The sequence below is a fragment of the Athene noctua genome, chromosome 15, assembly GCF_965140245.1.
Source record: "Athene noctua chromosome 15, bAthNoc1.hap1.1, whole genome shotgun sequence".
Lineage (NCBI taxonomy): Eukaryota > Metazoa > Chordata > Aves > Strigiformes > Strigidae > Athene > Athene noctua.
Window position 1 is genome coordinate 2,942,379 of NC_134051.1, and position 15,673 is coordinate 2,958,051.

Below are 15,673 nucleotides of genomic sequence, written 5' to 3' on the forward strand. Positions count from 1 at the left end.
TCTACTTTTATTATCACAGTTTAATACAGTCTTTGATAGGGAGAAGCAGCAGGAGCCAACATGCAAAGCAACTAAAATCACTGGGGACTCGAGAAAGATCACCCACACCTCAGCTTGTGAAGTAACTGCTCTTCCACAACAGCGACCCAGATGCAGCTCGAGGAGCCCGTTTCCCTACACGCTGCTGCTCGATCAGGCCCCACAGCCTGACGAGTTCGTGGCAGACACCAAACCAACACACAACAGTCAAGAGGAGGGTGCTGGTCTTGGATTTTGTCTTTTGAGGAGTCAGGTCAGTTCCCTGACTAGAGTCTGGGGTGCTCTGAAACCGGGAGGCCACCTGAAATCTTGTCTCTGCTGCTGGTCTGCAGAGGGGAGGGATCCTGCAGGAAGAGGCGACGGCTTTGACAGCAACTCAGGAGATGAAGCTCAGACATTTGGCTGCAGTTTACCTGTTTCAGAGCTGGGACCTCTTGGAGTCAACAGGTCTTTTCAATGCATGTGGTGGAATTTAGGCTAAAGATTTCCAACAGCATAAGAGAAATATTTCCAAAGGAGTAGAAGCAGAAGTCCCCACGAAGAAAGAGGTGCATCAGGCTGGCCAGCTCTCGCAGACAGCAAAACAAAACCCCACCCAGCTCCCTTACCGCAGTTCATCTGCAGAGACATTATGTCCTCCTGCACCTCTTCCTTTGGCAGGCCTCTGCATCTGAGCCACAGGAACTATCTGAGTCGCTTCCCGATGAGGAGGAAGAGGAGGGTTTCAATGTGCTATAGTTCATGCTCAAGACCCACCCCAGTTTGTTGTGTAGCACCTGCTTGAGTCCTGGAGGCAATGGCAGCACCTCCAGCGTGTCAACGTAGTCGGGCAGGAGCTGGCGCAGGCGGTAACAGCAGAGATACTGGAGGGACGTGCAGCTGGCGCAGGAGCGGATCACCTTCATGCTGCTCTTTGCCGCCGTCGAGCACACCATGGGGTAGAACTTCTTGTTCTGCAGCTTCGTGGCTGCAACCCCTACCAAGGGACAGCATCGGGAAGGTTTTACATTAGTTTTGATTAAGTGATCACACTCCTTCCAGCTACCCTGAACCTTTTAACTACACAGCTGTTGGAAAACACTTGGAAAACAGCATTTTGAAATCCCAGTCTATTAAAGAACAAAGGTAACCTGCTTCACACCTTGGTCTTCTACTCTGCCGGCGTTTTCTCCAGCAATGCTGCTGCAGCCAGATTCCGAGTGAAGACAGAGCAGCCGCTGCTCCCCGCTCCCAGCCCCCTGCCCGCAGGCCGCTGCGCCTGCCCTTGCCCTTACCTACGCACTTGCGGTTTTTGAAGAATGTGAGTGTCCCGTGCCACGTGTCCAAGTGCACCCCAATGATGGAGCCTTGGCCAAACCTCGAAGAGAAGTTTGTTTTGTCTCCCTTGTGATGCAGTAGTCCTTAAAAGGAAACAAAACCACCAAACCCCTGGCATTCAGCAGAAAGCCTGTGCTCCACAGATCGATCCCCGCTCCCACGCTGTGAGTTCCCACTGGTGCAGCCTTGCCCTGTGCTGATCCCCTCCCTCCCGCCCCAGAGCGGGTGATGAAAAGGGGAAGGTTGAGGTTTTGCAAGACCAGACCGCAGGCAGCAGCACCGAAACCCCTGGGCAGTGACATGCAACCAGCAGTCCCAGTGCCCAGGAGATTCACTGACTGGTTCTAAGGGGGCTGCAAAACACCAGCGAGGCGAGAGGCTCCGCGAGCTGCGACCTGCTGGCAGCCGCTGTCGTTAGTGAAGGGACTTCCAGGTCTGGTGGCCTTTTTGGCCTCAATCCCATTTCCCATTCCAGCTGTTTAATTCTCAACCCCCTAAGCAAGCACCTTTGCCTGCTGCTGCCCTTCCAGCCATCCTGCCCTCTCCCACTGCCCTGCCTGCATCACCTGTGTAGGAGAGGCCCCAGCTGTCCTCGTCCTTGCCCAGCAGGCTGCAGAAGGTGTGGCGGTACTTGTCCAGATTCACATCCGATGTCCCGATTCCCACCATCTGGGAGGCAAGGCCAGGAAGAACAACACAAGCTTTAAGTGCCTTTTGAAGCAATAAAACACAACCAAGACTCCACCTCCAGCTCTTCCCTTTTTTTCTTGGCACACTCCAAAACACCCAGAGGTTTTGGTGAAGCCAAGTTAGAGCTTTCAGGCTGGAGTTGAAGGCTCCAAGCTCCAGTTTCCTTTCCTAAGTGAGGAGGCCCATCTGAATCGCAAGAGAAGCTTGCTGTCCTGTTCAAAAATTCACAGAATGGTTTGGGTTGAAAAGGACCTTAAAGAACATCCAGTTCCACCCCCCGTGCCATGGGCAGGGTCACCTTCCACTAGCCCAGGCTGCTCAAAGCCCCATCCAACCTGGCCTTGAGCCCTTCCAGGGAGGGGACAGCCACAGCTTCTCTGGGCAACATGTGCCAGGGCCTCACCACCCTCACATGGGACCTGATGAGATGCATTTGTGAGGCAGATGAAGTGGCTAAGCCATTATCCATCATATTTGAAAAGTTGTGGTAGACTGGTGAAGTTCCCAGTGACTGGAAAAGGGTAAACACAGCCCCTATTTATAAAAAGGAAAAAAAGGAAGACCTGGGGAACTACAGGCTGCTCAGTCTCATCTATGTGCCCAGCATGATCATGGAGCAGATCCTACTGGAAGCTATGCTGGGGGACATGGAAAATAAGGTGGTAATTAGTGACAGCCAACATGGCTTCACTAAGGGCAAATCGTGCCTGATGAAATTGGTGGCCTTCTGCAATGGGGTCACAGCATTAGTGGACAAGAGAAGAGCAACTGAAGTCATCCACCTGGACTTGTGCAAAGCATGTGACCCTGTCCTGCACGACATCCTTGTCTCTAAATTGGAGAGACATGGATCTGATGGATGGACCACTCGGTGGGTAAGGGATTGGCTGGGTGGTGGCACTCAAAGAGTTGTGGTCAGCGGCTCAATGTCCAAGTGGAGGGGGGTGACAAGTGGCATTACTCAGGGGTGGGTGTTGGGACCGGCGCTGTTTAACATCTTTGTTGGGGACACGTACAGTGGGATCGAGGCACCTCAGCAAGTTTGACAATGACAACACACTGTGTGGTGCTGTGACACACTGGAGGGAAGGGATGTGCCATCCAGAGGGACCTCGACAGGCTGGAGAGGTGGGACATGCAAACCTCATGGAGTTCGACAAGGCCAAGGGCAAGGTCCTGCCCATGGGTCGGGGCAATCCCAAGCACAAATCCAGGCTGGGCGAGGAGTGGATGGAGAGCAGCCCCGAGGAGAAGGACTTGGGGGTGTTAGTGGATGGAAACGAGCCAGCAACGTGCGCTCACAGCCCAGAAAGCCAACCGTGTGCTGGGCTGCACCCAGAGCAGGGTGGGCAGCAGGGCGAGGGAGGGGATTCTCCCCCTCTGCTCCACGCTCCTGAGACCCCCCTGCAGTGCTGGGTCCAGCCCTGGGGGCACCAACATCAGAAGGACACGGACCTGCTCGAGCAGGGCCAGAGGAGGCCACAGAGATGATCAGGGGCAGGAGCAGCTCCCCTGTGAGGACAGGCTGAGAGAGTTGGGGGTTCAGCTGGAGAAGGGAAGGCTCCAGGGAGACCTTAGAGCGGCCTCCCAGTACTTAAAGGGGCTACAGGAAAGGGGGGGACCTTTTTATCAGGGGGTATAGGGATAGGAGTTTTAAACTGAAAAGTAGTTTTAAACTGAAAGAGGGTAGATTCAGATTAGACACAAGGACGAAATTCTTGACTGCGAGGGTGGTGAGACACTGGTACAGGCTGTCCAGAGAGGCTGTGGCTGCCCCCTCCCTGGTTCAAGGCCAGGTTGGACGGGGCTTTGAGCAACCTGGGCTAGTGGAAGGTGTCCCTGCCCATGGCAGGGGGGTTGGGAATAGATGGTCTTTAAGGTCCCTTCCAGCCCAAACCATTCTATGGTTCTAAGATGACTTGTGCATATTCAGGTTCTCAAACCTGATCTTCTCCTACAGTGGACTTCATTCTCCCAGTCCCTGGTCTAAGAATCCTGGACATTTCTGTGTGCCCATAAGCGACTCTGCCCACGTACCATGTCTGTGCCATAGACTGGGGAGGTCATCTTGATCTCCCAGAAGTGCTGCCCGTCTGCCAGCTCTTTGTTCCCCCGGATGGCGGCGGTGCCGCAGCTGTACTCCATGTGGAAGTTCACTTTGCGGTTGTCACAGGTCAACAGGGTGGCCGTTGACTTATTCAGGTCGTCCCACACCCAGTCGAAATCTGTTCAGGAAGCACACAAGGGACAAAGATGGGCAAAGGCCCTCAGGGAGCAATCCTCAAGACAAAGCACAGGCAGACATTTGCCTGTCAGGTTTTAGGTTGGTTTTTTTTTTTTTTACTATTTAAGAGGATAAATCCTAAGCTCTGCATATGAGAAAGTTCACAGAATCACAGAATCATCTAGGTTGGAAAGGACCCTGGAGATCATCTAGTCCAACCATCCACCTAGCACAGTTCCCACCTACAGCATATCCTTAAGTTCTAAATCGACCCTACTCTTGAACCCCTCCAGGGACGGGAACTCCACCACCTCCCTGGGCAGCCCATTCCAATGCCTAACAACCTGTTCTGTAAAGAAATGCTTCCTAATATCTACTCTGAACTTTCCCTGGCGCAACTTGAGGCCATTCCCTCTTGTTCTGTCACTTTCTACTAGGCTAAAGAGGCTCAAACCCAGCTCTCTGCAGCTTCCTTTCTGGTAGAGGGTGATAAGGTCTCCCCTCAGCCTCCTCTTCTCCAGACTAAACAATCCCAGTTCCCTCAGCCGCTCCCCATCAGACTTGTGCTCCAGACCCTGCACCAGCTCCACTGCTCTTCTCTGGACATACTCAAGTAATTCAATGTCCTTTCTGTAGCGAGGGGCCCAAAACTGAACACAGTAATCAAGGTGCGGCCTCACCACCACCAAGTACAGGGGCAAGATCCCTTCCCTGTCCCTGCTGGCCATTTATTTCTGACACAAGCCAGGATGCCATTGGCCGCCTTGGCCACCTGGGCACACTGCTGGCTCATATTCAGCCAGCTGTCAATCAATACCCCCAGGTCCCTCTCTGACTGGCAACTCACTGACTTGAGGCCTGAACTATTCTGCAGTGTCCCACCATGAATGGTTCAGTGCTCTGAACAGGAAGCTGTAGGCATTAACCAGTTCCCATTTTGGCCATCATGAGGCTCCACAGACCAGGCAGAGCCTCCTTTCTTCCTACATTTCTTGCAGGCTCAAGGGGTAGCTCCACTGTGCCACAGGCTCTCAGCCAGCCCAAGCCCACCCTCTGCCTACCTCTCCCCTCTGCTCTGAGCAAGCCCTGCCACGTAGCTGGGCACCCTGCCAGCCGTACTGAATATTAGACTGGATATGAGGAAGCATTTCTTTGCAGAAGGGGTTGCTGGGCGTTGGAATGGGCTGCCCAGGGCAGGAGAGGAGTCCCCATCCCTGGAGGGGTGGAAGAGTCGGGTTGATCCAGTGCTGAGGGATCTGGTGGAGTTGAGAACGGTCAGTGTTAGGTTAAGAGTTGGACTAGGTGATCTTCAAGGTCTTTTCCAACCTTGATGATTCTGTACTCGGAATCAGCGGCAAGAGGGCTGTGGCCACAAGGGCCATTTCACTGGTGGCCTAAGCCAGACTTGAAAGCAGGTCCCCAGAGGTGAACTCTGATGCATTAACAACAGCACTTAGCCCCTGAAACATCACAGCAGGAACGTGCTTGTAATCCTCCTACAGCCTACGTGGCCTTAAGATGTGAACAAAGGAGCACCGCACGCTCGGACAAAGATAAGGGCCCTGTGGAAAGCAGAGGATCCATGCAGGGGTGCAGTCCTGGCCTGACTGCACCCACCTCAAACCCCAAAAAAACTGTGGTGGGCTGCTGGGGAGCCCCTTCCTTACACTCGTCCTCCTCGCCACACTGGCAGTCCTTGACGCGGTGCAGGGCGTGCAGGCTGGAGCAGTAGGGCGCTTCGCTCTGGTTCTCGCAGTTGCAGTAGGACTCTCCGGTCACAGGGATGGCGCTCGGGATGGAGGGCGAAAGGGAGGAGAACTCCGGCTCCGAATCCGAGTCGCTGTGCTGCCAGGGAGAACAGAGGAACGGTCACTACTGAATACCCCCGGGCTCAGGTGGCAGAGGTCTGCGAGCCCTCCTGTGCCGCAGAGCTGCACAGGGAGGTCCCCAGGCTCCTGCCAGCACTGGTGGCATCATGGCTGCATTGTGCCCCGGCCTGCCCCACCACACAGGAGGCTACACCAGTTGAATGACCCTGCTTTGGGGCCTGGCTGATGGACCTAATCTGCAGAGAGCTCTCAGCACTGGGCACTCTATGGTGCAGGTATGTTCTCTGTGCCTTCCAGGGGTGAGGAGCTGTTGTAGCAGGCACACAGTGTGACAGCCCAAGTCTTTAACACACGCAGATTTAAGCAAACTCTGTGCTAAAGCTATGGTTTTCAATGGGCAGATTACAGGCAGCTAGAGACCCCAGTCACAGCAACACAAAAGCAGAGCACACAGCTGAAAACCACTGCTCTAGAGAGCCTGAGAGCTGAGAGAGAAGCGAGGGAGGCAAACAAGACGAGGAGGAAAAGGGACAGGAGGCCAGGCAGGAAAGAAGGCAGAACAAAGGGGAACCAGTTCAGCAATACGGCAGCAGCTCCTCGCGCCAGTGCTGCAGACAGGCCCACAGGGAACCTACGGAAGGATTAAAAGGCTTTTGTCTGCTTTCATGCGTGAACACAAAACCTTGATTTAGTATTCCCCAGGGGCAAGAGACCAAAGTGTCCCTGCACTGGACGCTGCAAGAATCAAAGCCCTGTCTCACTCCGTAAGTTATGGGAGGCTTGGTGTCACCTAATGGAGTCTTTTACCATGGACTGCAGTGAGTTATGCCAGGTTTACACACTGGCCAGGTGTACCTGCTCTTTATCCACCTCCATGGCAGACTTTGTAAGCAGTATTTAAAGACAAATGTCCTTTAAACTCATGTTCTTGTAACTGTGTGAAATGATGCAAGTTTACTTACGTACTGCCCACCTCTCCTTCTCCAGCCTGCGTATTAAAAAGTTTGATTTCTGTCTTTCATTGGCCCTTCCAAACTACTGCTTTCTAGAAATCCAGCCATTCCTGTTACTGTAGAAACACAAAGCTACCCAAACTGTATAGAAAAGGCTCATTTTCTGGGAGCACGGTGCCAAAGCACAGTGTCCAAACCCAGGCAACAGCCTTGTAAGGCTTTAGCCTAGCTTTGTACCTGCTGGAGCAGTTCCTTGCATCCCCACTGCTGCACAGGGAACTGAACTCACACACTCAAGAACTGGGGAAAGGAGTGAAGGATGGCAGAGGTAAATCTAAGTCACTCCTCGCACTGTTTTACTGACTGCTCTTCCTGCTGTGTTCCCATCTTCCAGCATACCTACATGCCCAGGCCAGGTTCAGAAGCAGTGTGCGTGTTACAGAGCAGGAAATGTGAGAGAACTTCAGTTCAAAGATATCTGAGACTGTAACTTCACAGACTGAAGCGGCCCCACTCCCTCCACCACCAGCTGCACAAAGACCAAAAGTTAGCACAGCCATACAGCAAGCCAGATTGGAAAACTGATTTAATTTAAACCCGTATTTAGATCACTACTTAAAAAAGAATATTTAAAAAATATTGTACATACTTTATATAAGACACACACACATTATATGCTTAAAAAACCATTTAGCTTAGTATCAATCAGCTCCCTGGCTCAGTTAATGGCAGAGATGTGGTGCACGACCAGGGAGCAGACTATGGGCAGCTCAGAACCTGGAGGAGGCTCATTAGACAGCCTGTATGTTTTATTAAGTCTTTTCTGATTTTGGCCAGTTCTGCTTGCTGGAATACTAGCTGCTCAGTTACATGGACCTTGAGTAAGCACCTGCTGTCAGGGGAGAGGAAAACTTTCCCTCGTGTTGCTTCAGAGCCACCCAAGCACCAGCCTACCTGCCCGTCGGAGTCATAGCCCCAGCCACGCATGCCGGTGGCCAAGGCGACTGCCCGGGTATCCGCCTCGCGCCGTACCCCGCTCAGGATGAAGTGCCAGGCCCTGCTGCTCCGCGTGCGTCGTGCCATGCTGTTCTGAGAGAGGTAAGCTGGGGGGCAAGGGAGAGGAGGTTACACACAGCAGCCATGTCCCGGGTCCACCCACCACTCACCAGGCTCTGTGGGCTCTGCCCTCTGAAGCAACCTCCCCCAGGTCACCACAGCCCCCCGGGAACAGATCAGCACGAACCATGTCCGCAGAGGCCCCATCAATGAAAACAGACACAAAACAAGTTCCTCCCACATCAGGAGCCTCTGCAAACTTCAACCTCTTTCTCCACACAGGGTCAACTTCTCCCCGAGCCCAGCTCTTGAACTGGGCACCAGAAACGCTCCCAAGAACCCTCAGCAGCAGCGTCCACCTCTCACCACTGGCCTGGGGAACATGAGGATTGTCAGCCATGGAGGCACAACCTCCCCAGGTCACCCTCTGGCAGCTGCCTGGGCTCCGGCCGTGCTGCTCAGCCACCTGCACCACCCTGGCCACCACCACAGCCCCTGAGCTGCGTGTGTCTGTCTGCAGGGAAGGCTGTTAGCTCACCTCCAAGCAACCGCCCACTGAGAGAAGACTTTGCTCTCATCGTTTGGGGGGGGGGGGGGGGAGACACCACTTTCTTGCTCGCTGAAGGGAAACCAGCCTTTTCACAGACCTGTCCCGACTTGCCTCAAGGGCAACAGACAGAAGCAAACCAGCTGCCTGTCTCCTGACTCAAGCAGTGAGGTTATTCAGAGACAGATTTCCATGGGCTCCTTCCCTCTGTACAGCCTGACAGACCACACCAGCTCCCAGCCACCGCATGGGAACTTTGCACTGTATGCGACAGGGGAACTTCAACGCCCAATTTCATTTCCCCTGCAGTTTATCTTTACAGAAAACAACTCCCTACCAAGAGGCACGCGCAGGGCTGTAACCCCCCACCCATCCCTTCAACCCACTTCCCTCTGCTCAGCCTCTGTGGCTGCTTTCTTGCCACATACAGCCCGTTTACACACCCACACCTGCTCCAGTGCTTCCCTGACATGCAGCAGGTCAGCCCCAAGCACACGCCAATCCCACAAACATGCAGGGGGTCAGCCCCATCCCGGTACCTGCCATCCCCAATGGGCCAGCAGCTCCTTGGCAAAGCAGGGCAGGCTGAGCCACAGCAGGTTGTGCAGGTGCCTACTGATGCTCTGAAGAGCACTGGGCATCCCACCCACCCAGACTGGGGGGCTTTCACCTCTGCCAAGCACAGCCAGGCTGGGAAAGCACCTAAAACCATACCAGATCCCCCCTTCTCCGGCTCTGAAGAGCACCCACAGCTGCCAGATACAACAGCTCTGGTCCCCCAGCACCTCGCCAAGGACAGGGCTCAGGGGTAGAGTTGCCATAGCACGGTGTTTGCCCCAGTACGTGATCAGGCACAGAGGGCAGAGCCAGGCCCTTGCCCCAGAGCGGGACCTGGGGCTCTTGTGGCCTTTTCGTGGATCTGAGACGAACAGCTGGAGGCCGTGACCCGCCCAGCGCCCACCGTCCCGGCTGCACCTCCCCTCCAGCCCGGTCCCACCCGCTCCTCTGCACTTCAGCCCGAGGGCTGACCCCGAAGACAGCCCGGAAAGAGGCCGTAGGGCTGCCCTCCGCCGTGCCAGCGCTCTGGGCCATGGACGGTGCCCTCCAGCCCTGCCAGCCCCACACACCGGGGCAGCGCTTCCCCAGGCACCGAGAGCACAGACCGGGGCGGGGGGAGAGGAACCGACGACCCAAGAGGCTCCTCACCGCACAGCCACGGCCCGGCTCCCTCTCCCTGACGGCCCCCGACCGGGCCTCAGGGGCAGGCGGCTCCGCCGGAGGACGGGCACCGGAGCCCGACCTGTCCCACGCAGCTCAGGCGCGGCAGGACTAGGCCAGGCCGAGCCAGGCCGGGCCGGGCCAGGCCAGGCCAGGCCGCTGCGCTTGGGCCGCACTACCCAGCCCAGCCCAGCCCAAGCCCAGCCGACCCCCGCCCCAGCCCTCTGCTTCCACTCGCGTTCCAGGCCCGACCCCACCCCCGGCCCCGGCCCCGGCCCCGGCCCCGGCCCCGGCCCCGGCCCCGGCCCCGGCCCCGGCCCCGGCCCACCTGCCCGGCCCGGCTCTGCCCCGCGGCCCGGCCCCGCCGCCGCGCTCTGACCTACTTTCCCCTCCCGGGACATAAACAATCCTCTCTCGGCACCGCCCCTCAGGCACCCATTGGCTGAGTCTGAGTCGTTTCCCTTTTTTATTGGCTAAGAGACCTGTCGCTCATAGCTGAAGGAGAAGGAAAGGGGGATGTACTTAAGGGCATCCCAGCACCACTGGCTGCGTCGTGCGTCAATCCTCGAGGAGCCGCGCCATTGGGCGACCACAGTGGAGGGCGAGCGCGCGTCGCGGGAGGAAAACACTGAGCCCATTGGCTGGTGGCGGGGGAGCCAGAGGGTTGGATTGACTGCGGAGCCTTGGGGGGCGGGTTCTCGAGGAGTGCGCGGATTGCGATTGGGAACGGCGCCTGCCAGTCTGTAGGGGTGGGGCTTTACCACGGCGGAAGGAGGAAGCGGGCGGTGCCGGGCGGCAGCATGGAGGAGGTGGTGGCGGGGGGTGAGCGGCGATGGGGGCCATGGCCGGGTTGTTCCCCGGGGTCGCCGGGTGGGAACTGGCCTTCCTGGGCAGAGGGGCGATCCCGGGGTGACTGGTCCTGGTGAAGGGTCGCAGCCCACTTCGCTGGGGATGTCCCGCCTGGGGTGATCGGGCCTGGCGGGCGGTTGGGCCCAGCTTCTGGGGAGTACTGGGGTGGCCGGGCCTGCCTGGGTGCCGCGGTGGTGGTGTCCGGCTCTTGGTGAGGGGAGTTCCGTGGTGCTCGGGCCAGGAGGGGGCTCTGAGGTGGCAGTGCCCGCTTACAGGGGGATGGTGCTGGGCTTTGCCGGCGGCCCGGGCCTTGCTCCTGCTGGAGGGCAGCGCCCAGTAACCGGGCCTGGCGCGGGGCTGCCGGTGTCACCGGGCCGGTCTTCCGGGAGAATCTCGCTGTGGGGCTCCATCTTCCCCTCCCCAGCCCCCTTTCTCCCTCCCTCTCCCCGCTATCGGGGCCGAGCGCTGTTACCGTCGGTGGATGTGCGGATGAGGTCTGCCATGGTGCGTGCGGGCTCCATTGCCGCTGGTGCCGGTCCCGGTGCCGGTGTGATGCTGGAGCGGCGCGGGGGCGGGTCAGGCTTGGCGCGGTGAGTCAGTGGCCGGTGGTGACGGGACGCGCGGGAACGCGGGCCCGGGTGGGTGGCGTTTGCTCAGCTGTGGCTGGAGTGCCCAGTCTGACCCTTTGCCACTTGTGGAGCCCTGGGCCAGGGAAACCGGCCCTGAGTGTTCCCTGCTCTCGGCTCTGCGTTGATGGGATGGGGTGGCAAAGCCTAAAGTAGAGACTGAGGCATCCCTGACGACACAGCAAGAAATGGCACAAAGGCTGGAGAGGAGCGTGGGACTGTGGGGAGGCAACTGGTGTGGCATGGAGGAAGGAAGCGCCAAGGGCCTGACCTCACCAACAGCCTCCCAGCTGTTCCCTGAGAGGGCTCAGGCTGAACTTGCTGTAGGCACAGTGTGACGAGGCCCTGTGGGTGTTTATTCCATTACTGGCCAATTGCCACTTAGGTCATCAGGACAAAGCCTTTACTCTCCACAGACTGTTTTCTGCCATTGCTCTTATTGTCCCTTTTCTGGTGGCAAAAGGCCTGTCCCTTACACTTAAACCAGGCTTGGAACAGTCACAGCCAGTGTTGCCCTCAGTGGAGACCTGTGTCTCTGTGCTGACCAGTCAGGTGTTGCTGTCTTGCATCAGAAGAGACGCTGATGCCTTGTTATCATTCCTCACAGAGAAAAGCAACCTGGCTGGGGTGCGGCACATCCTGCTGGTGCTCTCCGGGAAGGGCGGTGTGGGGAAGAGCACTATCTCCACCGAGCTGGCTCTGTCGCTCCGGCACTCTGGGAAGAAGGTGAGTGAGGGTCTGTGGAATGCTGAGCTCTGTCTTCTCCTTCCCGACCTCCAGGTAGCCTGGGTTTTGCTCATCTTTTATGAATGTGTGTGCCTCTGCAGGCAGCACATGATTTCTCTGTGTGAAAATGCTGTTTGTGGTAGCAGTTTGAGTGATTTTTTTTTTTTTTTTTTCTGTGTTTGCTTGATCCAGTGCAGGTAAGTGCTATTCATTTCCCTCTCATCAAGAAACTAAAATCACCCAAGATTTGTTGTTGAAGCTGAGGCACTGAGAATTATTTTGCTGGTGTAACACACACTCCCTTTGTGGAGTGAAGTGGGTGAGCTGGATGGTGTTACGATGGGGACAAAGGGCAACTGTGTGGCCATGAGGCAAGCTGAATTCCACGAAGATTTTTTTAAAAGCTCTATGCAGCCAGTGCCTCTTCGATCCTGACAAGTGTCTGGCATAAAGATCTTTCCAAAGTGCTCGGAAATACCCAGGAGATCCTCCTTGGAGGGAAGGAGACTGGGAGGGCAGACAAACTTGAAAGCAGTTCTTTGAAACTGGTGCTCAGCCCTGTCTGAAGGGCTCTGCCTCACTGCCCGCAGGTGGGGATCCTGGACGTGGACCTGTGTGGCCCCAGCATACCCCGCATGTTCAGGGTGCAGGACAACGATGTGCACCAGTGTGACAGTGGCTGGGTCCCTGTCTTTGTGGACCAAGACAAGAGCATCTCACTCATGTCCATTGGCTTCCTGCTGGAGAAACCAGATGATGCCGTGGTGTGGAGGGGACCCAAGAAAAACGGTACAGTTGGTTTTTGCTGTTGGTGGCCACCTTCCAGTGCTAGGAACCTTCTGTGAGCCCTCCTGGAGGCGGTGCTGGCTCCTGCTGGGGGCTGGACTTTTCTTGGCAGATCATTCCTTGGTGAAACAAGGCTCCTGTTTGCAGGAGTGGGTTCAGATCACTCGATGGGGAGAGTGCAGCACATGTTGTGCTGACAGATAGCCCCGTTGTCTTTCCCTAGGCCCTAATCACCCAAGGTGCCTCCCAACCACTGCCCTGCCTGGCCCACAGCTCCCAGTGCACCTACTGAAACTTGTGTTATTTTTTTTTTTCCTCACCCTTTTATTTCTGTAGCTTTGATCAAACAGTTTATTGCTGATGTGGCCTGGGGGGACCTGGACTTCCTCATCGTGGACACGCCGCCGGGCACGTCCGATGAGCACATCTCCACAGTGGAGGCCTTGCGGCCCTACAAACCACTGGGCGCAATCCTGGTCACAACACCCCAGGTAGGGCAGCTGGCTGGGGCTGAGCTGGAGTTCCTGGGGAAGCTTCTGCCTCTGGGCATGGTTTTTGGTGGGGGAATATGCACCCCGGGTGGGTGTGTGCAGAGGCCTGTCTGTAGCTGCTTGTCCTACACATCTGCCTCTCATTTGATGCATGCTCGCTCCAGACTCACAGTCAGTCTGGACAAATGGACACCCCAAACCTCTGCTGCTCTCCCCTGCAGGCTGTATCTGTGGGAGATGTGAGGCGAGAGCTGACGTTCTGTAAGAAAACGGGCTTACGAGTTCTTGGCATTGTGGAGAACATGAGCGGCTTTGTCTGCCCTCACTGCTCGGTGAGTTTGTGACCTCTGGGCTATTGTGGGTTCTTGTTCGTGATGGGGTGTTGTAGGATGAAGTGCCTCAGGTTGAAAATTGGCAAATCACAAGGATGATGCTGTGAGCTGGGGAGGTGAGAAGCTGCCAGCTGCTGTTTGTCAGCTTTGGAAGGTGCCACTGGCTCTGCTTTCCTAAAGGGAGCCGGGGGAGGACGGGGGCAAAGGCAGTGCCCTGAGGCTGGGAGGTGGAGGGGAGCTGCTCTACCTACCCCTGTGCAGGCAGCACCTGCCATGTCACATGGATGCTCTGGGGTTCATGAGTCACTGCTTTTGCTCTTCCCTCTTCAGGAGTGCACAAACATCTTTTCCAAAGGGGGAGGTGAGGAGCTGGCCAAGCATGCTGGGGTCCCCTTCCTAGGTGAGTGGCCTCGAGTCCTCTGCGGTTAGAGGTGATGTCTTTGTGGTGTTGTGAGAGTGCTTGAGCGGAGAGATGCAGCATCACAGGAGCAGGCAGGCTGGACTCCAGTTCCTGTGAGCCCCTGGCACCTGGTCATAGGTGAGCTGTGGTTCTTGCTTTGCTTCTGTACCATCCAGAGTGCCCAGAGCAGGCATCTGGCCCCACGGGGCAGAGGCAGTGATGATCAGGAGCTTGCTCTGGCTGCTGACATCATGATATCAGAGCAAGCAAGCCTAAAGCTGCACAAGAGCCATCCTGAAATGCTCTGGAGCCTCCCTGAGAAATGGGGGCTGAGTGCTGAGTGAGGGCTGAACCCTGCCCTCTGGACAGAGCTGAGTTCAGGGCTGAGGGTGTCTCTTGTGAAGCTCTGTGGTGTGGTTGCAAGTGAGAAGTATCTCCTGGAGAGCTCCATGAGGGCAGTGCTTGCTCTTTGCTACTGCTTCTCCTGGAAATGACCCTGGTAGGGTATTTCTTTAATCTTGAGCAAGCAGTCACTCCCCATTTCTCCTATCCAACAGGCTGTGTTCCCCTGGACCCCCAACTCAGCCAGAGCTTGGAAGAAGGCAGAGACTTCATCCAAGAGTTTCCCAAGAGCTCTGCCTTCCCTGCCTTGGCTCACATTGCCCAGCAGATCTTGGATGGTACCTCGCAGCAGAGCTACTGAGGAGGATGTGGAGCTGGACTCTTGCTGGCTGAGCCCCTGGCCTGGCAGCACCACCAGCAGCCTGTGCCAGTGGGGAGGGGGGATGCAGAAGCTGTTTAACTATAAAACTGCCTCGGCAGGGGGTGATGGAGGGAGGGGGGAGCACAGCATCGGCGCCACTCATGGCGGTCCAGAAAGGGAAATCCTGCTCCATCCCCCTGGATCTGAAGAGACACTGTGCGGGTGCTCCTGCCCACACAGCAGCAGCTCACTTCTTGCCTTCTCGACATGGCAATGCTCTGCCCAGATGGCACAGTTGTCCCTAGCCCAACCCACGCAGCATCTTCCGCTGCAGCCAGCTGTTTTGCGGGTGCTTGGGGAGCTCTAGCTTGTGTCCACGGCGTCTCATATGCTGCGGCGCTTCCAGCGATCACCCAATGCAGCTACAGTGGCAAATGCCGCCAACTGTTCTTCCCTTGATGAACCCAAATGGCACCGATTGTCTGTATCATGGCTCCATGTGCTGCTGCCTTCTGCTGCTTTCCTCCTGTGATGGATTATGTGGTACTTGGTTCAGTGGCTGGTGAGTTTGTGCTGGATGCTCTGATGTGGACCCAAGCCAGGCCACCTTGCTCTGAAATCTCAGATCACTGGTTCCTGATGGGCCTGCAAGGGCACACGATGTGCTTTCACATGAGAAAATGTCTTTAGTAGGAGATCTACCACCCGTCTGAGGTCTACATCCCACTGTGCTGGAGAAAGGGCCTTTTTAGTCTGCTGGGGATTGTCGTGACTCAGGAATATTTTTAAAGGTTCCAGGCAGTAAACACTTTCTTAAAATCCAGGTCTGTGACTTATGGTTTTCCATGGCTTCAGGCCTCATTGTAGCTGTGAGTCCTGGTGTTACA

General features: G+C 56.3%; 2 protein-coding genes across 4 annotated transcripts; one reads left to right on the plus strand and one right to left on the minus strand.

Annotated features, from left to right (window-relative positions):
* Window positions 1–11: 11 nt before the first annotated feature.
* On the minus strand, window positions 12–10,262 carry SPSB3 (splA/ryanodine receptor domain and SOCS box containing 3). Its single transcript, XM_074919830.1, has 7 exons — window positions 10,202–10,262; window positions 8,007–8,155; window positions 5,938–6,115; window positions 4,084–4,271; window positions 1,923–2,025; window positions 1,314–1,439; window positions 12–1,015 (listed from the first exon to the last, which is right to left on the minus strand). The coding sequence occupies exons 2-7, from the start codon at window positions 8,133–8,135 to the stop codon at window positions 669–671; spliced, it is 1,071 nt and encodes a 356-aa protein (XP_074775931.1). The 5' UTR covers window positions 8,136–8,155; window positions 10,202–10,262; the 3' UTR covers window positions 12–668.
* Window positions 10,263–10,633: 371 nt separating this feature from the next.
* Window positions 10,634–15,609, plus strand: NUBP2 (NUBP iron-sulfur cluster assembly factor 2, cytosolic). Of its 3 annotated transcripts, none has more exons than XM_074919831.1 (7): window positions 10,634–10,695; window positions 11,956–12,074; window positions 12,665–12,863; window positions 13,197–13,351; window positions 13,573–13,683; window positions 14,014–14,083; window positions 14,641–15,609. In XM_074919831.1, exons 1-7 carry the CDS (start codon window positions 10,674–10,676, stop codon window positions 14,784–14,786), a joined length of 822 nt encoding a protein of 273 aa, XP_074775932.1. In that variant the 5' UTR covers window positions 10,634–10,673; the 3' UTR covers window positions 14,787–15,609. The 3 variants fall into 3 exon arrangements, with proteins under 3 accessions (XP_074775932.1, XP_074775933.1, XP_074775934.1); XM_074919833.1 differs by lacking the exon at window positions 10,634–10,695 and adding an exon at window positions 10,724–11,312; XM_074919832.1 differs by lacking the exon at window positions 13,573–13,683.
* The last annotated feature ends 64 nt before the right edge of the window (window positions 15,610–15,673 follow it).

What these genes read in the sequence shown, in the direction of transcription:
- SPSB3 (XM_074919830.1), bottom strand. Translation starts at nt 8,135, where the DNA reads ATGGCACGACGCACGCGGAGCAGCAGGGCCTGGCACTTCATCCTGAGC. An exon ending in GCTATGACTCCGACGGGCAG is followed by an intron (nt 6,116 to 8,006) that starts GTAGGCTGGTGC and finishes TCTCCCTGGCAG; the next exon opens with CACAGCGACTCGGATTCGGA. An exon ending in CAGTCTATGGCACAGACATG is followed by an intron (nt 2,026 to 4,083) that starts GTACGTGGGCAG and finishes CTTGCCTCCCAG; the next exon opens with ATGGTGGGAATCGGGACATC.
- NUBP2 (XM_074919831.1), top strand. Translation starts at nt 10,674, where the DNA reads ATGGAGGAGGTGGTGGCGGGGG. An exon ending in TCCGGCACTCTGGGAAGAAG is followed by an intron (nt 12,075 to 12,664) that starts GTGAGTGAGGGT and finishes CACTGCCCGCAG; the next exon opens with GTGGGGATCCTGGACGTGGA. An exon ending in GAGGGGACCCAAGAAAAACG is followed by an intron (nt 12,864 to 13,196) that starts GTACAGTTGGTT and finishes TTATTTCTGTAG; the next exon opens with CTTTGATCAAACAGTTTATT.